The sequence below is a fragment of the Crocodylus porosus genome, unplaced genomic scaffold (assembly GCF_001723895.1).
Source record: "Crocodylus porosus isolate Cpor-Errol unplaced genomic scaffold, CroPor_comp1, whole genome shotgun sequence".
NCBI lineage: Eukaryota > Metazoa > Chordata > Crocodylia > Crocodylidae > Crocodylus > Crocodylus porosus.
In genome coordinates, this window is record NW_017728909.1 from 43,486,102 (window position 1) to 43,510,690 (window position 24,589).

A 24,589-nucleotide genomic window follows, 5' to 3' on the forward strand; every position below is an offset into this window, starting at 1 on the left:
CCCCCCCACAGACTTATTAGCTGCATGCTGCTCTCCAAATTGCCAGGCTTGCATATCAGCAATCGGATTGGTATCCACCAATATTTTATAGATTTCATAGACATTAGGGGCTGGAAGGGTCCTTGTGAGATTGAACTAAGCCTCCCCGCCATGGGCAGCAAGAAAAATATCCATAAGTTTTTTGAAAGAGGCTAAAATAGGCGCTTGTACCATCTCTGGGGGGAGTCTGTTCCAGACCCTGGACACATGCACTGTAAAGAACTTTTTCTTTGTGTCTAGTCTAAATCAGCCTTCCTGGAGTTTGTGGCCATTAGACCTTGTTATCCCCTTGGGGAGCTCTGGTGAACAGCTGTTCTCCCAGGTCTTGATGTAACCCTCTTATATAATTATAGGCTGCTACCAAGTCACCCCTGAGCCTTCTTTTTTCCGGACTGAAGAGTCAAATCCCTCAGCTTCTCATATGGCCTGTCCTCCAGGCATTGGATCATATAAGTGGCTCTTCTCTGGACTCTCCCATGCTTTTCCACATTCCTCCTGAAGTGGGGGGCCCAAAACTGGACAAAGTATTCCAGGTCATTAATAATCGGACGTTGGCTCGTTAATAATTGGCCATCAGTATCAGCCCAAAAAATCTTTATCAGTGCATCCCTAACTACAAGTCCATTAAGTTGGGTCATTGAATTCAGCTACTTTTTGTGCTTCCAAAAAAATGGGTTCCTTCTTTTCCAATAAAATTTTTTAGCATAGAATGTTTTTCAGGGAGCATGACAAAAGTTCACAGGTATTTATATATAAAATTTTCCAGACTAGATGGAAATGTAGAATTTTCTTGAGCTTTCTGTGATTAAGTACCTTTTAAACCTTATTTCTAAAAAGCTCTTTTTTTTTTTTTTTTTGTTGAGGTGGTGTCATAACATGGTTTCTATAAATTGATCTTAACTGCTGTTCTGCCATGCTACCTTCTGCTTTTAAATGTAATTTAAATTTTCAAACTCCGTTGTTATGTTTTCTGGTAACTGAAATGTAATGCCCCTTTTAATAGTGAAACTTCACAATATAAAGCAAAAATTCTGATAACTTTTTTAAAGAGTAGAAAAAGATTATATAAAAATCTAGGGCCTGATTCTTCAGAATTGCTCATCACCCACTGTAACCATGGATTTAAGTAGAACTTGTCAGTACTCTGCAGCCCTTGAAATATTTAACTTTGTGCTGAACACACTTTCCATGCTTTTAACGAAAGCATTGTTTTTTCCCCTCTTGTTTTTAGTGCATTACGTAAGTTGTTGGGTTAATAACACTTGAATTCATAAAGCATTTTTTTCAAACGGTAAAGTAATTTATAATGCATAAACCCCTCTATTTTCCTTTGCAGTGCCTGAAAATGACGACAAAGCGGAACTTGTTTGTGCGGCTGGTGCCATGCCGCTGTCTGCGTGGGGAAGAAGAAACTGTTACTACACTTGATTACTCTCACTGCAGCCTGGAACAGGTGCCTAAGGAGATTTTTACCTTTGAAAAGACCTTGGAAGAGCTCTATTTAGATGCTAATCAGATTGAAGAGCTTCCAAAGGTAGGTTTATAATGTATTGTTTATTTTGTAAGATGTATCTTAACTAGAGGTGCACTGATATGTTGGTAGCACTGATAAAAGGAAAATTAACATTATTCACTATCTACTTTTTTTGGTCAATGTAGCCACTAATGTCACCAATAAATGCTGCATGCATGTGCACAGCCGCAGAATGTGTATGACCAGGATTACAGCCCAGCAGCTTGGAGAGCACAGTCTGGCCAGAAAGTGGGGGGTGTCGAGCTTGGAGATTGAGGCCCTCATGGTGAGGGAGGGATCAGACAGGGGCAGGTACTGCCCAGTCAAGGAGGTGGATGCAACCCTAGAGTCAGAAATAGGGTGGGCCCACAGGCGGCTCATCCACAGTGAGTAGGGAGGGGGGCAGCTCTCTGCCACTGTGCAGTCTTGGAAGAGCCACAGAGGACATGTTCCCCTTGCGTTTGTGCGAGGCAAAGATGGACTGCGGGCTCAGGGCCAGGGGCTGTACAGGCCTCTTTCCGATTGGGGATTGGGCCCCAGCTGTGCTTGGAGCAGGCCAGGGGCAGGGTGGGTGGTGGCGGCGGCACTGGGTGGGGTGGCTATGAGGTGGGCTATAGCTATTGCACAATTCACTGTAGCCACCCCTTCTAGTGCCACTGCCGCCTCCTGCCCTGTTCCCACTTACCCTGAGTGCAGCCCTGGCCCAGCCTACTGTTGGGAAGAGGCCGGCGCAGCCCCAAACTGGCAGCCCACCCTCACCCTGCACACAAATCTGAGGGGCACATGCCCCCTATGCCTCCCCCAGGAGTGCATGCAGCAGCAAGGGAGCCACCCATCCCTCAGTGCTCCCTGGATGAGCTGCCTGCAGCTCTTTTCTGTTTCTGGCCCTGGGGTCGCATCCATCACTTTGGCTGGGCAGCCCCAGCCCCACTCCCCCCTCACTGTCAGGGCCTTAATCTGTGTCCCTCCCCACCATGCTCCTTTCCTCCCCCAACGCCCCTTTCCCACACAGACTTACCACCCAGACACTGCTCTCCATGGTGCTGAGCTGCATTCCTGTAAATCAGCTATTGGATTGGTGTCAGCCAATGTGGCTCGTTAATAATCGGCCATCAGTGTTGGCCAAGAAAATCTTTATCAGTGCACCCATACTCTTAACCCTGTTAATTTTCTATAGTAACCCTATTGCTTTATTTTATCGGCAGGTCAGTATTTATAAAAGTATGTGGTATTACATGAGGACACTAGCATGTGACATGCTTATTTTATTTAGCTTGTTGTTTTAACCTTCTAAATGTGATACTGGAGATGATTATGTTGCTTTGTTTCTTTTAATCTCTTATGCTATATTCAATTTTCTCTTCTCTGAATATACACCTGCAATCTGAAGATATATCTATAAGGCACAGTGGTAATAATGTGATGGGTGTTTTTACTTGGGTACTAGAAGCAGGATAGCTCTGTTAGTGCAGCATTCTCTTCATTAATTAGCCTTACTTTCTTAGCATGTGCTTTAGATACATTTACACAGTGCAGTGCAGTTTCCTGAACTAACTCAGAATAAGCCAGCTCTGGTATGTCTGCACAGCACTGCCTTGTGCTATTATAGGCATTATTATAGGTTATTACAAATCACTCATTTTCTTCAAGTCATTATATTTACTCTTGTACGTGTCCACAGAAATTATTTTGAAAGTATTTCTAGTTATTTGACAGATTTGGAATTGAAGAGCTGGAATGTTGGTTTGGCAATTTAGGTGTATAGTCTGGAGTGTGTCTTCAAAGGTCAGATCTGACAATGCTGTCATTTTATAATGAAGTTTCAGAGAGAATTCTTAAAGGTACAAACACTCATGGTAGATTGTGACTATCAAGCATATTCTCTTTGAGAGAGCTTAGTATCTTGTGAGTAGGTAAGAAGTGTTCATTACCACACGACAAAGTTATCATTTGTGAAATGCTCTGTTGAAAGGTTGATTCTATTCTATAGATTAATGGCATTTAATCATTGAAAGTCCAAGTGGCATAAGCTAATGAGGAAGTTAAATTTCTGATTTACCTGGAAAAAGACAGTAGTTTATAGTTCATTAAAAGCATTGGCCTGAAGTGGGGAAGCAGAGTTAAGCTACTTTTGAAAATCTCACTGTTAAGTGCCTTTGAAAGTCTGCCTTGGGAATCCACCCTTAAACTTTTAGTAGTGCTATTTATATATTACCAGTGGACATTTTATCAAATATATTTTGTGGTCTGAAACTTCTGATATTTATCTGCATCCTCCCAAAAAGTATTTTCCTGCTCTCATGTGGCTGATTGGTTTCATACCTTTTTGATTAAAAAGCCTTTTGCACATATCAGTGAGACTTTTCATCTGGCTTTAACTTGTTCATGGGGTCCTAATACATACATCCTGTTAAAGGTAATGCAAAGACTTAATAAATTGTTGCACTGAATATTAATTTTTTTTTTTTTAAGTAGTAAATCTAACATTGCTTTTTAAGAAAGTGACTTGAAATTTAAGTTCCTTTTATATGAGCTGCTCTTGCTGCATAGAATCTGTAAACAATTGATAGTTATACTCCAGCTGGACATGAGAAGCTTCTTCCAAGCAATAAAAGCCATTTATGGGCCACGTTCCAGTGGCCCAAACACCTGGCAAACTAAGGATGGCTCTACCCTTCTCACACGTAATGTATCCGTGAAACAATGCCAGAAGGAGCGCTTCAAGATTCTACTCAGCTATGAACCTGAGGTCTTATCTGCCACCATCAAGTCCATCCCTCAACACGCAGTAATATAATCTCTTGCTGATCCCCCATCCTTCAAGGAGGTCTGGTGTGCCATCACTCAGACCAAGAACAACAAGCACCAGGACCAGATGACATTTCTGCAAAGGTCTTCAAAGCTGGTGGAACAGCACTAGCGCAAAAATTTCACCAACTTCTCATCAAAATATGGGTTAACAAGGAAGCTTCACCTGACTCAAAGAATGCCAACATTGTGGCCATCTTCAAGAAAGGGAAGTAGTCAGTGTGTGGGAACTACCAAGATACTGCCTGTTGCCAGGAAGGTCCCCCTTGCTGAAGATGTCCTTCCAGAATTCCAGTGTGGCTTTAGGCCATTGTGGGGTACCACCAACATGATTTTTCTTGCATGACAGATCCAGGAGAAGTGTAGAGAACAACATCAGAAGCTGTTTATGGCATTCATTTATCCAACCAAGGCCTTTGACTCCGTCAATTGTGAAGCCTTATGGAAAGTTTAGGCTAGGTTTGGTTGTCCATTGGAGTTCATCAGGATTCTCAGGCTACTGACAACCACTACAGTCCTTTGCAATGGATGGACCCATTTACCATCCATACTGGTGTCAAGAAAGGATGCACCGTCACCCCAGCCATTTTCTCTATCTTGCTGTAATTTTGATTCTCATCTGCGACTGCCTTCCTCCTAGAATTGGGGTTGGTCAGCTTTTCAACCTGCAGCGCCTTCACAACAAAACAAAAGTTACCACGATTGGCATTGTCAACCTTCGGTATGGCGATGACTATTATCCTCATGCACACTGAGATGGATCTGCAGTCTGTCTTTGACCTTTTTAGGTGCCAGTCATAGCCTGGGACTCTCCCTTTAATACTGGGAAGGCAAAGGTGCTCCATCAGGCTGTCCCAGCACAAACTGCCCCCCTACGCCACAAATCACTATTGGTGAAGAACTCCTGAAAAATGTTGAGCACTTCCCATATCTTGGCAGCCACCTCTCCCAGTCGGTCAATCTTGATGTAGAAATCAAACAGGATTTTCTGTGCCAGCATATCCTTTGGAAAGCTGCTTTGCCATGTCTTTGCCAACTGACATCTGCAGATGGAAACTAAGATCCTGATCTACGATGCAGTGACTATCCCCACACTCTTCTACAGGTGTGAGATGTAGGTGACATAACAAAGCCATCTTAAGCACCTGGAATGGTTCCATCAGTGATGCCTCAGGAAGATCCTTCGCAGTAGACAGGAAGACTACTGCACAAATGCCAGCATCTGCTCTGCAGCTAATGTAAGCAGCATTGAGGTGAAGATCATGAAACATAAATTCTGCTGGGCTGGCCACTGTGTGTGGATGGCTGATACTTGTCTCCTGAAGCAAGTCCTTTTGTCTCAACTTAGTCATGGTAAGAGGATCCATGGGGTACAGAGGAAGCATTACAAGGACACCCTGTAATCCAGGAGCATCCAATCTTTTTGAATGTGGGGCTGGATCATGAACTTTTTATCACACAGTGGGGCAGCAAGCCATCTTCAAAGACCTCACAGGAAGCGGTATCACATCACCCCTCTTTCCCCCCTGAAACGAAAGTACAGTGTTTACTTTCGTTTCCCATTGTAGCACCTCAGGCCTCAGAAAAAAGCTTGGAGGGCTGCATGGCAGCCTGCAGGCTGTATGTTGGACAAACCTGCTGTAAGCATACCTTAAGAAGGTTGGCATCAACCTTACAAACTGGGAAGTGCTGGCTGATAACAGGTCTCAATGGTGCTGCACCAGATAGCAAGCTATAGTGCACTTTGAAGAGAGCCATCTTGCCAAGGAAGCTGAGAAACAGCAGAGGAGGAAGGAAATCTTACAACATGCTGGCCAACAGCTGTGCACCCCCCCCTCCCTCCCCCCAGCACCACCTGTTATATCTGTGGAGAAACTTGCAGAGCATAGATTGGACTCTTCAGCCGTCTTAAAGCTCACCAATAATTTATCCTGGTAGACATCATCTTCGTATAGAGGGATAGCTATAAAGACTCCATCTGGAAGTCCTACAGGTGAAGAACCTGTCTGTCTACTTTGGAAACCGAGAGTGCTCTAATACCTTGGAGTTTTACAAGTCCTAAAATATGGAAAAGGGCCCTGTCACACACACACTTGCCTTTTCTTTAGGTTTCTATAGCTCAAGACCAGAAGGGACGGTCTAAAATAACTTTAACTTTATTTAGTATGACCTCTTGTCTGTTACAGGCTATCTGATTTCACCCAAAGTTGAGTTGAATAAACTTATTTGATGAAACATATCTTCCATGAGGGCATCCGGTCTTGATTTGTGACAAAATCATGTGATGGAGAATTTGTTACTTCCTTGGCTTGTTTGTTCTCATGGCTAATCTCCCTCGTGGTTTTAAAAAACCACTGTTCTTCAGCTTCCTGTCACTGGCTCTATAATGCTTTTTCTGTTCAAGGTGATGTCTTGAAGAACCCTTAGTGCCTTATATTTTCTCTTTAGGAATGTACATTCTTGGAGTGTACTTTGTCACTGTTCTGGGTGTTTTTTTAAGTTGAACAGGTTGAACTCTTAAATGTCTCCCTCTGAAACATTACCCACTCATTTTGTGCTTTTCTTTTCTTTGCTTTTCAAATTCAACATCCATTTTAGAACATAGAATACTGAACACAGTTTTGGTATCCAATATTGATCCTGCTGATGTGAACTGTGAATCAAAGATTTAAATTAAATATTGTGAAGGAGAAAGACTTGGGAGCGTTTAAAAAAAATCCTTTTTATCTGTTTGTCTGTTTTTGTCGTGTAGCCCCAGAAGTAACCTGAATGACAAAACTTCCCTTGTAGTTGTATAACTTCTCTGCTTCCAGGTAATGGAAAACTCCAGAATGAGAACACATGTTCCAAGCTGAAAAGGCCTTGTGTGTTTAGCTTTTCAGGGGTGGAGCTAGGCTTCTTAAGTCATCCTCCTATTTTTGAGTCTTAGATTAACTACATTTTCTAAAGCTGAAGCAGCCCTTTACTATATAGTAGAGGCATTATCTAAAATTGAGAGTACATCTGATAAAGTTTTCCTGCATTCTTAATGCTTTCTTGGTTTTCCAGAATTCTAGTGAACATAAATGAGGGAAGGAAAATACAAATTAGATAATTGGTAAATAGTTATGTAAAACTCAAACCAACTTTCCATACACGATGTATATTGCTGGACTTGATCAGAGGGTCAGCAATCTCTGGCCTATGCTGGATCTGGCCTGCAAGCCCTTGGGAATGTCTAACCCAGCATGGGGAATTGGGAATCAAGCTGCCCATCCCCTCTGCAGGCCTTCTACTACTATTGTGCTTGTGCTTACCTATGATGCAGAGGGGCAGAGTGTCTGAGGGTAAGAGCCGGTGGCTTGAGTTGGGAACAGGGCGTGGAGATGTATAACACCTGGCTCCTGCCTGTGGGACAAAAGGTTTACCAATCCCTGGATTTAGATTTTTCCAAGCATATCCTAGCAGGAATTATTATTCATGGCCTATCCCTGTCTGTCTGGACAATTGTTTCTGTTCCATAAATAATACCAGTCTTGATGCCCAACTTTACACTTTTCCAACCAATGTTGTTTTGCTTTATCCCATGTTAGCCCTCATGAAGAGGTTTTTCCTCTGTGCTTGTGACTTGGGGTGGCTGATTGCTGCTAAAGTGTTTGCCTGGTACCTGGTGTGTGTTTGGGTTGTCATGTGTCATTGTCCCTTCTCCCCCACCCCCTAGTCTCTTTTTATTCTTCCCCTCCTGGAGTGACTGAGTGACGGGGCTTGCTCTGGATTGGACTGGTTTAGGTAATTGAGGGGTAAAGCTAGCCTACGCAACCTTATAAAAAGTGAACCATAGGAGCAGTAAACAGAGGGCAGCAAACAGAGGAAGAATTTGCCTGGGGAGCTCACCTGAGGAGAGAGCCAGGGATCAGGAGTGTGTCTGTGTTGGTGTGTGTCCTCATGCATGCATGCATGCACACGTGCTGTGCATAGGAGCATGAACTTGGGCACCAAGTTCTCATCCTGTTTTGGATGCTTAGGAGGTGTGCTGCCTGCTTGAAGCTTGAATTCAGAACGTCACCAAAAGCCTGTCAAAGCTACTCCATTCTTCAGACCACTGTCCCTTCCTGCTTATCCACATAGGCACCAATGATACTGCCACAATGCTAGATTTGAAAAAGATGGATTTCATCTGACTCAAGGAGCTAATAGGCACGGTGGTATGGGAGGACAGATTGAAGGATAAAGGCGTGTGGGAGGGCTGGGAGCTTCTAAGGGACACAGTAAGCCCAACAAGAAACAGTTCTGACATGATGGAAGCACAAGAAGAATGATGAGAGTCCAATGTGGTTGCCCAAGGAGTTTCTAAAAAGCCTTGGATGCAAAAGGAACACATACAGGCAGTGGAAGAATGGGCAGGTCACCAAGGAAGGTGTACAAGAAAATAGCAAGAACCTTCAGGGACAAAATCAGGAAGGCAAAGATAAAGAATGAGGTGCACCTGCCTGGCAAAGGAGATTAAGGACAAGAAGAGGTTCTGTAAGCATGTTGGCTAGAAAAGAAGAACCAAGAAGTCTGGGTCTTCTGTTAACAAGCCAGAGGGAACTCCTAACTGAAGATGCAAAGAAGGCAGAGCTACTCAACAGCTACTTTGCCTCTGCCTTCACGAAAAAATTGAATTGCCAGACACCAAATAGAAATTATCATAATAAGGAAGGGGCAAACTAAGGGAGGGGAGATAACAAGAGATGGTCAAAGAGTTTTTTTGCTGGGTCTGAATGAATTAAAGTTGGCAGGGCTCCTGAAGAAACTATCAGAGGAGATCTCTGAATCCTTTGCAATGATCTTCATGAAGTTAAGAGACAGGCCAGATACCAGAGGACTGGAAAAGGGCCAGTGTAGTGCTTATTTTCAAATAAAGCAAGGAGGCGAACCTAGGGAACCACAGGCTGGTAAGCCTCACCTCCATACCTGGGAGGTTACTGGAAGACATTTGCAAGCATCTGGTGGAGGAAAGGCTGATCACAAGCAGCCATCATGTATTTATGAAAAACAGTGTCAAACAAACATGGTCTCATTCTTTGACAAAGCAACTAAATGAGTGGATGAAGGGAATGCTGTAGGCGTAGTGTATCTGGACTCCAGTAAGGCATTTTATCAGGTCCTGTGTGACCTTCTCATAATTATTTACCGGGTCTGTATCAGAATGGCAGGATATTTTGAGTGGAGTCCCACAGGGGTCTCTCCTGGGCCCAGTGATGTTCAACATGCTTATTAATGACCTGAACGCTGGTACAGAAAGCTTCCTGAGTAATTTTGTGGACAACACAAAACTAAGAAGAATTTGAGCATATTGGAGGATGCGAGAACAATTCAGAAGGATCTTGGCAGATTGGAATGTCGGGCTAGAGCTAACAGGACCAAATTGCCAACAGAAAAATGCAAGGTGCTACATCTCAGAAGGAATAATCAAAACCACAAATACAAAATGGAGGACACATGGCTGGATGACAGCTCTGTGGAAAAGGACTTGGGAATCTTCAATGACCACAGACTCAATAAAAGTCTGCAGTGTGATGCAGCTGCAAAAGAAGACAAATGTGGTTTTGGGCTGCATCAGTAGAAGCATTAGGTGCAAGACATGGGAGATGATAGTGCTGTTCTACTCAGCACTGGTTAGACCTCATTGGGAGTACTGTGTGCAGTTCTGGGCACCACATTTTAAAAAGGACATGGAGAAGTCGAAGAGTGTCCAGAGGCATGCGACAAAGATGATCAAGGGCTGGGATGGTAAATCATACAAGGAGAAGCTGAAGGAGCTAGGCATGTTCAGCTTGTGAAAAAGTTGTGTAAGAAGGGACATGATAGCAGCCTTCAAATACTGGAAGGGCTGCCATAAAGAGGAGGAAAAGCACCGTTTCTCTTTTGCTGCAGAGAGGAGGATACAAACCAAGGACTTGAAGTTGCAGCAAAGTAAACTTAGATTGGCTATCTGGAAAAACTTATTAACTGTGTGAATAGTGAGGCAGTGGAATAGACTGCTTAGGGAAGCTGTGGACTTTCCATTATTGAAGGTGTTCAAGAAGAGGTTGGACAGCCACTGGTCAGGAATGATCTGTCAGGAAGGTTGGAGAGCCACTGGTCAGGAACAGTACCTATGCCTGTTTTCTGCCATAGGTATTTTCCATGTTTCTGGGCTTTGCTGGTTGCTTTCCCATCCACCCTCCTTTGTCTGTTGTGTCAGGGTGTTTAAGCCTCCTCAGCAGCATTGGGTGTTGGCTACAGCTAAGGCTGGGAACTTCAGCGGTGGTGTGTGCTGATTCTTCTACTAAGAGCAAACCTGGAGGCTCCTGGCTCCACTCAGGGTCCAACTGCTTGCCATACTTGGGGTCAGGAAGGAATTTTACTGCACAGTCAGATTGGTATGGACTATGGGGGCTTTTGCCTTCCTCTGTAGCCGGGGGGGGTGGGGCTCTGCCCAGACCTCTTGAGCCTAAATTGACACTATTTTATGAGAGTAGGACATTGACAGCTGTGGTTCCCCTGCTTTACCTGTGGCAGGTTAGGGTGTTAGGTTTATGCTGTGTCAGGGTTGAGAGCAGTCTAATGTAAAGTTTAGATTATGGTTTGTATGGGATGATTTGGATAGGAATGATCCTGCATCAGGGAGGTGGTTGGACTAGATGACCTCTGGAGGTCCTTTCCAGCCCTACTTCTCTATGACTGTATGACTCTGTATGTGGGAATAGATCACTAAACACCTATGATTTCACCTTGTCCTTCAGATTCCTCTTTAAAATTCTCCTTGTGGTGATACTTACAACACTTTCACAGTGTTGGGAGCAAGGTAGGGTGTAGATGTACCTTACAGACTAACTGAATCAGGGATGGTAGCATCTCATGAAGTCATCTTCTGCTCATGAAAGCGTATGCATCTCTGATTCAGTCAGAGGTCGGGTATAAGGCAAGGGTAAAGATGGACCGTTTAGACTATCGTAGCTAACAGTGTTGTGACAGCTGAAGTGCCGTGACCATTGCTTGTTATATAAGTTGATAGGGCAAATCGTATCGGTATTATCTTAAGCTTTGGTTGCACCTTGTCTGTGTGTGGTGGTGGTTTTACGTTTGGTTGGCCCTCTTCCAACCCATATTTAGAGAAAGGGTTTTCTTTCTTTCATTGATGTTCATAGAGTATTAGTACTTTACCAGTAGTACAGTCATAGAATCATCACAGAAAATTAGGGTTGAATTTGCCTCAAAAGCATGCTGCCTTAGTCAGGGGGGCACGTGCCCCCCCTGCAACCAGTCCTGCTGACTGGGGGAGTCCCCCCACGGCTGATCCTGGGGACTGGGGTGGGAATCCCCCGCCGGCACTTCTGGGAGCAAGCACTGGCCAATCACTGCTGCTGCTCCCGAAAGTGGCTGCAGTGATAGGCCATTGCTTGCAGGGGGGGCACTGTTGTTCCCGCCTGCCCCCTCCACCCTGCCCATCGCCTAAGCAGCAAGCACAGCTGTCAGGGGGTACACACGTACCCTCGTACACCCCCTATGCATTGCCACTGCTCAGGAGGTGCAGTCCAACCCCTTGCTCGAAGCAAGACCATCCCCAAGTAGATCATCCCAGCTAAGGCTTCATTTGGCTTGGTCTTCAGAGCCCCCTAGGGTGGAGATTCCATAACCTCTTTGGATAACCTGTTCCAGTGCTTTACTGTCCTCCTGGTGAGAGAGTATCTCTTAATATCTAACCTAAACTTGCTTTGCTTCAACTTGAGAACATTGCTCCTTGTTCTTCTACCTGCTACCACTGAGAACCGTCTAGCTTGAAGGTGGGCAATTATTTCAGCTGGAGGGCTGCTTACAGAGTTATGGTGAGCTGTTGAGGGCCTCAAGGGTAGCACTGCCCCCTGGTTGCCATTTTGGGATTGGAAGTCCTGTCTCTTAACCCCTGATCTTTGCTACCTCTCCCTTTCCCGGCTGAAAGTTCTCCTTTTGGGAGGGGGGGGTTGCCATCTTGGAACCAGAAAAAAATGGAAATTATATGCCAAAAGGCAAACATGTGCTATAACTTATTTTCATTTTATTACAAAAAATATTTTTGTCATGATTTGTGTTTGCATACTGTATATAAAGGTAATTGCATAATATCTAAAAAATGTCTTAACGTTTGCATACTATGTGTGGGGTGTGGTTGGGGGATGTGTGTGTGGTGAGGGGGTGTGGCTGTGTGTGTGCAGGAGCAATAGGGTATGTTAGGGGTGTGTGTATATGTGGGGGCTTGTGGGAGCAAGTGTTTGGGAGGTGTGATGTTTGTAGGGTGTGTGTGGGATGTGGGGACCCCCACCTACTCCCTCCCCAAGGCGCATAGTCCCTGCCAGCGGTGGCAGGAGCAGCACTAGGCAGCAGATAGAAGATGCTTGGGGCTCTTGTGGCCCACGCAGGTGCTGCCGCCCAGCAGTGCATGGCCCCAAATAGTACTTCACAGGGTGACAAGGAGTGCAGCCAAGCCAGCCTGCTTCTACGATGTGGGGCTCACTGCAGTACACGTGCAGCTTCTGGCACTTGCACACCAGTAGGGGAAGCCCCACATGATGAAGCCAACTTCCTTTGCTGCTCCCTGCTATGCAGGTCCTGGGACTCTACCAGGAAGCAGAGTGCAGGGACTGGTTTCCCTGCTATTTCTGGCACAGTCCCGAGACCTGCACAGCAGGAAGTGGAGAAGGCAGCTGGCTCCGTCGTGCGGGATTTCCTCCATTGGCATGCAAGTACTGGGAGCTGCATGTGCACTGTAGGGAGCCCTGTGTGATAGAGGTGGGCTGGCCAGGTTGTGCTCTTTGCCACCATGTGCAGCGCTGGCTGGAGCTGTGCACCACTGGGCAACAGTGCCTGCATGGGCCATGAACACCTGCTGTGTGCTGCTGCCATTGTTGGTGGGGGCTTGTGTGCTGGGGGGGAATGAGGGGGATCCCTGCACCCCCCCACACACACACTCCCTCACAGCCACACCCTGCCCAGCCGAGCTCCTCACTCCTCCTGTCCCCTGCCGCCAGCCCCAGCTTGACACTTTGTGCTGCCACCCAGCTGCAGGTCCCTCTCCCCCGCCCCTGTTGCTTCCCTACCTGGTGCCTGGAGCAACCTGGATGCCATGGAAGCTGAGCAGGTCCCCTAGTGGCTGCAGCAGTGGCAGCAGCAACCCTGCCCAGAAGCTGTGTGTTGTCTGGGCTGGGCCCTTCTACCAACAAGGGTAGGAGCTAGGTGCATGAGCTGGGTGGTGTACAGTTAGTTGGTGGGTGCCCAAGGGCCAGATGAAATTGACAGGTGAGCTGAATCCAGCCCACAAGCAGTATTTTTCCTGCCCCTGGTCTAGCTCCATCCTCTTTGGAACCACCCTTCAGGTAGTTGAAGGCTGCTATTAAATCCCCTCCCAGTCTCCTCTTCTCCAGACTAAATAAGTCCCATTCCCTCAGTAGTCATGTGCCTCAGCCCCCAAACCATTTCTATTGCCCTCTGCTGGACTCTCCAACTTGTTTACATTCTTTCTGTAGTGGGGGCAGTAGCATATAATACTGTACAATATAATAACCAATAACAGTACGATCCAGTATAACAGCTTATCTTTGCAAATTAAACTTTATAGTTTCATAGTTGGTAGGGATGGAAGGGACCTAAGCAGATCATTTAGTTCAACCCCCCACCATGGGCAGGAAAGGATGCTGGAGTCAAATGACCCCAGCTAGGTGGCTTTCTAGCCTCCTTTTGAAGAACCCCAGGGTAGGGGCGAGCACCACTTCCCATGGAAGTTGGTTCCAGCTGCTAGCTGCCCTGACAGCAAAATAGTGCCTCCTGATATCTAGCCTGAATCTACTCTGTCAACTTATGGCTGTTGTTCTTTGTTACCTCTTGTGGTGCTCGGGGGACATAGACTCTCCCATTGCCTGCTGGTCCCCCTTGGCCAGTTTGTAGACAGCCACAAGATCCCTTCTCATCCTTCTCTTGTGGAGGCTGAACAGGTTCGGGTCTTGTAGCTTCTCCTCATAGATCCTCTGCCCTGCTGCCCCCTAATAATGCGAGTGGCCCTCCTCTGGACCCTCTTGATGCTGTCCACGTCCCTCTTGAAGTCCAGCACCCTGAACTGGATGTAGTACTTCAACTACGGCCTGACCAAGGTCGCGTAGAGGGGGAGGATCACCTTGGACCTGCTCATTATGCATCTATGTATGCATGACAAAGTGTGGTTAGCCTTCCTGACTGCATCCCCACATTGGTGGCTCATGTTCATCTTGGAATCAGTAGTGATTCCAAGATCCTTCTCTGCCTCTGTGCTGACGAGAAGGGAGTTCCCCAGCCTGTAGGTGTGCTGCTGGTCCTTCCTTGCCAGGTGCAACACCTTGCACTCGTTCGTATTGAAACCATCCTATTCTCATCCGCCCACTTCTGTAACCTGTGGAGATCTAGTTGTAGCCTGTCCCTCTCCTCCAGTGTGCCCACTTCTCTCCATATCTTAGTGTCATCTGCGAACTTGAATAAGGTGCTTTTCATCCCCTCGTCCAAGTCACTGATGAAAGTGTTGAACAGTGTGGGCCTGAGGACCGAGCCCTGGGAGACCCCACTGCCCACATCCCTCCAGGTTGAAAATGACCTGTCCACCACCACTCTCTGGGTACAGCCCTCCAGCCAACTAGTGACCCATCTGACTGTGTAGGCATCAACACCACAGAAGCCTAATTTTTTAATGAGGATGGGGTGAGAGAGAGTGTCAAAGGCCTTCCTAAAGTCCAGGAAGACTACGTCTACTGCAACACCTGCGTCCAAGGCTTTTGTGACCTGGTCATAAAAGGCCACCAGGTTGATCTGACAGGACCTGCCTCTAATGAACCCATGTTGATGAACATGCTAAATTTTAATTGACTTTAAATAAACAATTGGTTTAATATATTAAGTTGTAATTGAAATTTGTTGGTGTCCTGTATTTCTCATTGGCTCTTCAGAAATTTCAGAAAATGAATAAAAACAAAAGGCACACACCTATGTAATGTTGTATACTATAATACAAATATATGCTCTTATAAACTAACTCCTAAAAGGTCACATTCACTTATTTCTTTTTTTTGTTTCAATAGCAACTTTTTAACTGTCAGTGTCTGCACAAGCTGAGTTTGCCAGACAATGATCTAACCACTTTGCCAGCATCCATTGCAAATCTCATTAATCTCAGGGAACTGGATGTCAGCAAGAATGGTAAGTTATTCTTCTTATTACTTTGAATGAACTAAAAGGCAAGCTACTATGAATGTATAGATTTACAGATTAAATTATCATTATCAGAAAACAGCTGTTTGTTTTAAGATTTAGATCACTAACCTAAGTGTGTATCAAATCTGCTTAATGAAAAAATATAATTTTAGAATACATGAGGTATTGATTTTTATACCTGGCCAAGTGGTTGATTTATCTCTTTGAAATTTGGTACAGAAAAAGTAATATGGTAGAATGAAATCCTACTCTACAAAAAAAACTTAATCACATGCTCAGATTCACTGATAACAATGGATATGTAAAGAGGTGTACGAGGTTTTGATTTTAACCCTATAAGTAAAAAAGTTGAGCTGTGTCCCATGTATATAATTTGTAAGATTAGGACATTAGGTACAGGCATAAATACCAGCAGAGCAGACCTGAGCAGGGTGTAGGACCCAGGGCAAATCAGCCTGTGTGGGGGCTGGGGCCCTGCCCCTGTCCCAATCCCACGCATCCTGGATGCAAAGAACCTCCCCCACTATTGGTGCGGGCGGGGTGGGAGCAAGCGGCTGGATGTGAAACCGGTAGTGGCAGTGCGGAGTTGTCGCGGCCGCTCCATCCAGCTATGCGGGGCTCCCCAAAGTGTGGAGCCCAGGGCAGTTGCCCCAATTTCTCCCTCCTCCTCCCCCCAAGGAATGGCCCTGACTACAAGGGTCTGAGCCAGAGATGGTGGCTACTGTGTTTGTGCCACTGAAGTGGTTGCCCAGGGCTCATGCACTGGTTTCCTAACTATTCAGCATGTGTGTGTGGAGTTCCTTATCTTAAATTAGAGAAAAGCAATGTAAGCAGCTACAATGTGTTTGACCCCTTCCCCATCTCTCCACCGTCCCTCCACCACCTGGCCTGCAGCCTCTGGGGTCGGGGGGATAACAGGTACCAGAGGGTTCAGGTATGGGGGAGCAGGCAGCAGAGAGTATAAATGCTGTTGGGGGTAGGCATGGGGCATGCATGCACTTGGCAGGGGGGGAAGGACAGGTGGCAAGAAGCAGGGGTTAGGCCACTTGACTCCCTGCCACTGGTCCCTGGCTTCCCCTCGCATCCTCCAGCCACATGCTGTCCTGCCATTGCTTGCTTCATGGCCATGGTGGGGGAGGGCATATTTTAGGATGACTGTCCTAAAATTAGATTCTGTACATGGAAATTTATAAGTAATTTATAATTTCTCTATGTTTATTATCTAATTATTAGGAGACTTGGGGTGTGTCTTTAAATTGGAAGTCATCTTGGATTTGGGTAAATACAGTATATCTGTTTACAAAACCTGTTCACATCATAGGGGGGTGGTCAGGGAACTGGCTCTTTTGGGTAGCTGCATGGAGTAGGTGCTATTCCCTACACTGGGTGGTGGCAAGCTAGTTTGTCTTGAGCAGACAGCTGCCATGTGGCGAGATGTGGACATAAAATGCCTACAGTGATGTAATTTTATCTCTGACTTTCAGGACTAATTCTGCATTTCACTTGAGTGAGTTATGAAGGACAGCATTGCGCTATCTGCTCCTTCCCCCCCCCCCTTTTTTTTTCCACTCATGTAAACATGTTTGGTGACTTCTTGAGACACTGGACCCAATTTTTTTTGTTGGCTTACATTTATTGTTGTTGCCTTTATTGTATAATGTTTCAGCTATGGCTTTCTTTTCCTGAACTTCAGTATAAATAGTTTCTTTTACCTAGTGCATTTAATCTTACAGTATTAAATAACTCATTCCAAATGAAAATTGGACATTTGCTGCTGCTTTGCATTTGACTCTTATTTGCCTGTGTTTTGTTTTAAAATATATTAGTTTTTTAGTGGTGCTTTTTGGCAAATTGGTAGTTCTGTGCAACTATGAGTGTATTCAAGCATGGTGGGCCCAGTCAGAACAATTGAGGAACAATGTTTAGTGTTTTGGTAGGGGCTAAGATGCAACATTCCCTATTTAAGTTTTATTACCGCTTTCATTCACATGAATGCAGGGGGACTTATTGCAGACTAACAGAGTTTGCTGTAATAAGCTTCTGATACAGCCTACAGTTTAAAAATCAAAACAAAACAAACAGGGAGATGGAGAGTGCTAAAATCTTGAAGGTTTTCTGTGCTTTGATTAATAGTTTTATTTACAAACTCTTAACAACACATTCAAAGGCAAAGCTTTGCCATATAGTCAAGAGAATTGTCATGCACATGCTGTTCCGAGAAGAGAATTGTTCCTGGAAAAATGTTCAACTCTGAGGCCTCTTATTATGGTTGAGTAGACTATTCTTTCTACTGTTTCCTGGATTCTGCTCTCAAAAGCACAATTTCCAGAATCTTTTTGATCTATTGTGCAAGTTCCCTGCATTCAGGTGTTAACCTTTTCAAGAGTGGATAGAAAGAAAGCTTATGAGGTATTTAAAGTATCTCCTAAAGAAGAGGTCTAAATTGGAGTTTGAACAAAAAAAATGAACAGTGGTCCTGATAAGCTGTTGATACAGAGATAGGTTGTTGTAGTTAAAAGCTGTGGCAGTTGTAGACCTCTTGGTCAATATATGGTGTCCTTTCTTTGCATATTTCTCTAATGCAAAAGTCCAAAGTTCTAAGAAAAGAAGAGATCTAAATTTCAGTTAAATCACATTAAATAATATTCTGTATACTTTAGCTAGTTATTTTGCAACACTCTGATTTGCATTCAGTATATTACTTCCATTAAGATGAAATGCTTAAATCCAGCATTGATACAAAAAAATTAGAAAAGGTTCCTCTTTCTAAAAAAAAATCCAGCTGCTGAGATGTTGCACTATCCTTCATTGTCCATTATGACCAGCTTAATACTATGTGTATATGTTTTTAAAAAATGAATATGGCATTTATGAATGTAGAATAACTTGATTGTTGTTTCTGTGCTCCTGGTACAAATATATAATAGTATTTTCTAAATGAGACGGTCCTTAAACACTTTCACTATGACAAATGATTAAGTTAGTTAAAAGAAGTGTTTTTCTGTCATAGACTGTACTGTTGAAAGGATTAATTATTTCTAACATAGAAGTTGTTTTTAAGTGGAATTTGAAAGCAGCAAAAGCTTTTCTTTGTTTGGGTGCTGGCAAATTACTTGCGTACAAGTAGACAACTGATAAGTTACCAGTTGTAGAGAGTTATCCATCCAAAATAATGTAACCTTTAGTCAAAAATCTACTCAAAGAATATTTCTTTATTCAAGGCAGATAAAGTATTTTAAGGAGGCAGTAGCTGTATAATTTGGTTTGTGAATAAACTATGAAGCAGCTTTATTTTTTAATTTTAGTGTCCCATGGGAAAAATTTGTAACCATGTTGTAGGTGGCTTTCTATCATAAGCCTGATTTTATTTTTTCAGTCATTTGTCAGAACCTGAAATCTTCAGGTCCCATCCCTACCCAAATCATCCTACAATTTTAAAAATTGCTTTTTATCTTAGGTTACGCCTCCTCCCCCTTCTCCAGGAGTTTGTCTTGACTCATCCTGGCTTATGAGGTAATAGGTACTGGAGTTTATTCCAGTGTCTGATAAATTTGAAGCTGTTTTTAATACTTTTTAAAGAAATGGAGCGAATCATTTTCACTTTTCATCTTCCTTATCCACAACTATGGAAATGAGACAATTCTGTTCTTCCCTTTTTATCCCAAAGCCTCCTCTGGACGAACTGCAGTCCATTTCTGTACCCCTCTCTCAGGTTAGGAGTGAATCTGGCTCAGCTTCCCATTCTTTTTAGTTTTTCTACTTGTGTAAGTTCACAAATATGAGTCTGTAGCCAGTTTTACTGACTTGGATAAAACTAGGTGATTAATCTCTGCAAAAGAATTTCTGGATAAACTGATGACTTAGCTACTTAATTAACAAGTATGTATCCTGTATTTTAATTTGCATATTCAAAATGTTGTTGTTGGGGACTTTAGAGGGTGGATAGCATTTCCTGTAAAAAGTTTTGACAAGTGGGATGAATTTGTGAAGCTGAGGATGTATGTACCTTAGAAGGTCTTAAGTTGGAGATATTGGAAAGAGTTCTGACAGCTGAACTTCAGAAAAGTTGAACTGTTGAATAGTGAGAGAGGACCCTCACAGGACCTTTTATTGAAGTGTTGGGATGCAGACAGATGCAACATTTGAAATGTTTCTAAATATAACAAGCTTGGAAATGTTTCAACAACATAGTGTTTCAGCTGCCAGACTTGCATACATCCTTTGTTGTCATGCCCTTCGCTGGAACACTTTAAAATCACCACCACAGCAGCATGGGAGTGCTGCAGGTAGGTTTCAGTGACCTGTAGCTCCACTGCACCCTTACCCCTTGACAGGAGCAGAACAGTCTGTCTGTAGTCCCTGAGTGCCTGGGCATGTGATGTCTGCAGTGCCCTGTGCATCTGTCTAGCTGCTGGCTTCTGGTCCCGTCTGGCAGGCTGTCAGGCAACCTGTCTGATTGCTCACCCAGTTCTCCCTTCCTCTTCAGTGAAAGAGCAGGGGGGAGGGCAGAACACTGGGATTCTAGAGGATCTATGCTACCCCCCATACCTCCATACCCATACAGATGCAATGAGAAGCTAAGCACTTCAAAGTAGTACCTTGCATTTTAAACAATTAATCAAGGATGGTTTTTTGGGTAGTTTCCTTCCTTTGAACAGAATAGGTCCTAGGAAGCATCACCAGCATCTCAGCCCCCATTGTTTTTCTCTGGTCCATGTGATGGCAGCTTCCACTTTTCTTCTTCTTTGGGGAGATATGCCAGTAGAAGGACAACATCAAAGGGCTGGAGAAGTTTCCTGTGTAGCCACTCTGATAGCAGCTTTTGTGACAGCAGACTGCCAAAGAGCAGACCAAAGAGAGTCTGCTGGAAGGACTTCTGATTCAACTCCTTTTCTATTACATATGCTGAAACTTGACTGTTAGCTAGATCCTAATTGACAGATTTCATCTGTCAGCAAGGAGAGAGCATGAAAGGAAGTAAAAGAGCCTCTGGTCACCTTTGAAAGGACCGGTGTAAGAGGCACTTGAAAGGGTGCAAAATGAAATCTATTTACCACAAGTGGCATCAGTTATAATACGCTTCACAGCTTTCAGCTTCCAATCCAAGTCAGAAAGAAGAGGAGTTTAGAACAATCATTCCTACTGAGAGTTTGCACATTTTGTTTAAAGAAGCAGCTACTTTATATTTGCTTCCAGAGGAAATCCTCATAAGTGAAAAGGAGGAAAACAAATTGAATAGAGGAGGGGAGACCCCACAGCAGTACTGCTCCATTGGTTCGAAGCAAGCTTATATTTCTACAAATTTTCCTTTTATTGAAAACTTACAAAGGAGGAGTGGAAGCTCAAGTAGCATGGCTAAATGGAGCTATAGTATCAATCGATACAAATTGTATCTGAGTTCTCCTCAGCTTGTTGCTATCAAGTCATCTCTAGTCAGAGGCTACACTTCCCATGTTGGTGGGGCTGGAGAGAGCATGTTGCTAATGGACCCTACAGTTGGGGTAGGATTGAATGAATGGCAAAAAAAAATTCTGATGCTTCTTCAGCTACCATTAGAATTTTGTCTGTATCTTGGTTTTATCGGCGTTAGTACTATCATGTCTTGAACATTTTTGACAGTACTACTAAAGTTCAGAAGAGCATTTAATTTGCATTATTTAACAAAATGTTCTCAAGTGCTGGACTTTGGATTTTAATGCATCTTTGGATGTCTTCCAGTACTCAGCTAGCCTCATAGGCTGCAATGTGGTAGTTTGCCAACATGTGGCTCCACAACTGGAAGTCACAACCTCGGGCTAAAAACCTTTAAGCCAAGTTATGATATCTAGGGGGGGGGGGGGGATAAACTGCTCAATCCATATATGAAACTGATAGCAGATTCATCAGAAAAATCAAAGATCTCAGTTCCCTAACAGGCAGTATAAGAAGGAGCAACAAAGATGCAGCATTCATAATACAGTCAAATTTTGTTTCCAGTAATAATCAGCATTGATCTCCCAGTGAAGCTAATGGGGGAGGGGAAATCATTGCTTTTAATAGAAAAGTTAATTCAACACAAATTAATTTTGAAAGTACTGTCTACCATATTTAACTGTCCTAACATTCAGACCACTGTTAGTAGCAGTACAACTGGCTTGCAGTCCTTAATGACAAGAAAGCACTCTCATTTGTGCCTCAAATTTGTACTGGTGATTTGTAAGTTTGTGAGTTTTTACAACCTTGTTATTAATTAGGCCATAGCTAAGGGAAGAATACTGCGCATACATTTTCTATTCTAAGGTGCATCAAAGACCCAACTTCTTATTCATGGAAACACAACATGGTGACTGGGGGTAGAGTTTGGCTTTAAAAAAATCTTTATTCCTAGAGGATCTAGATAGTTTCTTACTGGTTTCTGTTGGTTTCCATTGCAATTAAACACAGGGTTGCCAGTGTCAGCTGTGTGGTGGGGCTAGTTGACAGCCATGTGATGTAGCCCTGCATGGGGATGCACCTCATGGCTTTGGGTGCAGAGCCACCCCCTCCCTCCCCCCCAACACACACTGTCCTGTCAGCAGACTGAGAGCCACACAGTGTAGCTTTGCAGCGGTTTTCAGGATGCCAGGCTCAGGGGACCCCATTAGCTGAGCCAGAGTGCTAGGACATAGTGAACCAATGGGGCTCACCATGACCAAGCCAGGGTGTTTCCCTTGCCCTGCAGATGGTCCTGAGGGAGCTGTGGGACAAAGCACATTTAGATGCTAGGTTGGGGTGAGTCCAATAATATGTACTATAAGTGAATATAGCAAGCAGGAGTCTTGAAGAAGAGCTTATCTAGAGTGGAATTTGAACTGCACTTCTGATTTATAATGTTAGAGCCAGTTGCTCGTGGAGGACCAGATGTCCACCAAAGAAATTGAGCAGATATCATGGTCTCCACACCCATAAGATGGACATGGTGCGGGAAGAGTCATGTAACGTGCCCAGTAGATGTCATAAGCCAATGGAAGCAAAATGTATGGTGGTAGGGAGTGGGAGCACTTGACTTCTCTTGGCTTGATCTCTGGTTAGGTGGGGAGCTTCCCTCCCAGTTGAAGAGAGCTGCTTGGAATTCAGAGCACTAAGGACAGAAGAAAAATCAGAGAAATGGTTCCTTTTGTTTATTGCTCTATCTTGACCTTGTTCTTCTTGTTTCTCTGTATTTCTTCTGTCTTGGTTTCTTTCCTTCCTGTGTATTGTGCTCATTTTTTTCCTTTTTATCCTTCTTTTTAGGTTTGTTTTCTTGTTAGAAGTAAAGATCAAAGATGAGTTAATAGAGCAAGGCTGAGATGACTACAGCTGAAGGGAAGTAGGCATCCTGAGTCTTTTGTGCAATTAATTGATAAATATTGCTTCCAATTGCCTGATAATCAGAGGTTCTGAAGCCCAACATATTGGGAACTGCCCTTTAATTGACTCCTAAAATAATAATCAGAATCTATAATACTTATACAGTAGACAAAATAAAAATATTGTTTCACTCTGCATTTCTGTTGTATTCACTTTTATGAGGCTTCATGCTCTTATGAGTGATAGCACTTATCTGTACTGAAATACTAAATAAAACCAATAGGGTTCCTTTAGCAGATAACAATCAGTACTGTATACTAGGAGAATCTTTTTTTAAATGAAACAGGCATTGTTGGACCTGATTTGATTTGAACCCAGTATTAGAGAGGAAGTGATCCCCTACTCCGTCAAGCTCAGAAAGGAGTGGTGAGCAAGATTTATTATTAGCCAAAGTGACCAGTGTAGCCATGCTCCCACAGAGATGTGAACCCACACGCTCTCCCAGATGCCCACACTCTCACTCGCCTCATCTCATGCCACCCTGTGTCATCCAGTCATCAGTTGCCATCCATCCCTCATTCATATCTTCAATCATCGACCCAAATTGCAGCATTCACCTGTCAGTCAAACCTGTTGCATCACTTCTTCTCAGAAGGGGGGACCTGGTTTCCCACCACTCGTATCAATTCAACTACACATGCTCACACTTTCTAATCAGGTAACCAGATTGCAACGTTCACATATTCTAGAACAGTGGTTCTCAACCTTTTTTGTACCAGGATCCATTTGTAAACATCAGTGACCAGTCCCAACCCAGTGCCCCTCACTCGTGACCTGCTGCCCTCCAGGCCCTCCAGGTGGAACTCTGCCAGCCTGCAAGGGAAAAGCCATGGTTGCCCAAGTTTTTCTCCTTTAAAGGAGAATCCATTTTTAAAGTTTGTTCATGATCCTTTCATATTTTCTTGAGACCTGCTTTTGTGTTGCAACCCACAGGTTGAGAAACACTGTTCTAAAATAATCTTCCAAAGGGTACTACTGCATATGTGTATCCCTATGTCAGAGTACCAAATAAATCACCAGGTACAGCATAATTTAATTCCTGACTTACTTCAGTCAGCCTACGAGCACCGCTTGAGTTTTTGTTACTCTTCATTCTTATTGAATTAGTATGAATTTACTTGAGGTAGTTTTGCTGCTGTATGGCCAAGTATGCATACAGTCAGACCCTTTGCTGATGTGTGTCAGTGCAGAAGCATTTTGTATCTACTAGTAAATTGGACTGTATTTCAGGGTGAGTTTGATTTAAATCAGTTTAAATTGTGATTTAAACCATTGATTAGGAAGCCTTGATTTAATCATTGTTTTTTGCAAAAAAAATGCATTCTTGTTGTTTGCTATAACCTTAATACATATTATTACAACTCAGAGGTAGATGTAGGCTTCATTTTTAGAAGGTACACAACTATGCATTTTAAAGCAGTGATTTATTTTGATATTTTTTCAGATTAATTTTGTAGCTACATCAGAAAACTGAATTTTGATTTACCAAAGCTAATTGAAGCAGATACTTAACTAGATTAATCGTGTATATTTGGGGGATGTTTTTGCCTGAATGTATTAAGAAGACCTCAAATGAGTGCTGGAGCCATATGTTACTAGCATGAGGCTTTCTTTGCTTTTTTCTAGATTTCTTCTCTCTTGTACAGC

General features: G+C 43.7%; 1 protein-coding gene across 7 annotated transcripts in view; it reads left to right on the forward strand.

Annotated features, from left to right (window-relative positions):
• Positions 1 to 24,589, forward strand: part of ERBIN (erbb2 interacting protein) — a 151,482-nt gene that overhangs the window by 31,068 nt on the left and 95,825 nt on the right. For all 7 annotated transcript variants that reach the window (XM_019532159.1, XM_019532165.1, XM_019532163.1 and 4 more), the window contains 2 exons: positions 1,376 to 1,573; positions 15,442 to 15,559. In XM_019532159.1, coding sequence (XP_019387704.1) covers positions 1,385 to 1,573; positions 15,442 to 15,559 — 307 coding nt within the window. In that variant the 5' untranslated portion in view covers positions 1,376 to 1,384. The remainder of the gene's footprint in view (positions 1 to 1,375; positions 1,574 to 15,441; positions 15,560 to 24,589) is intronic.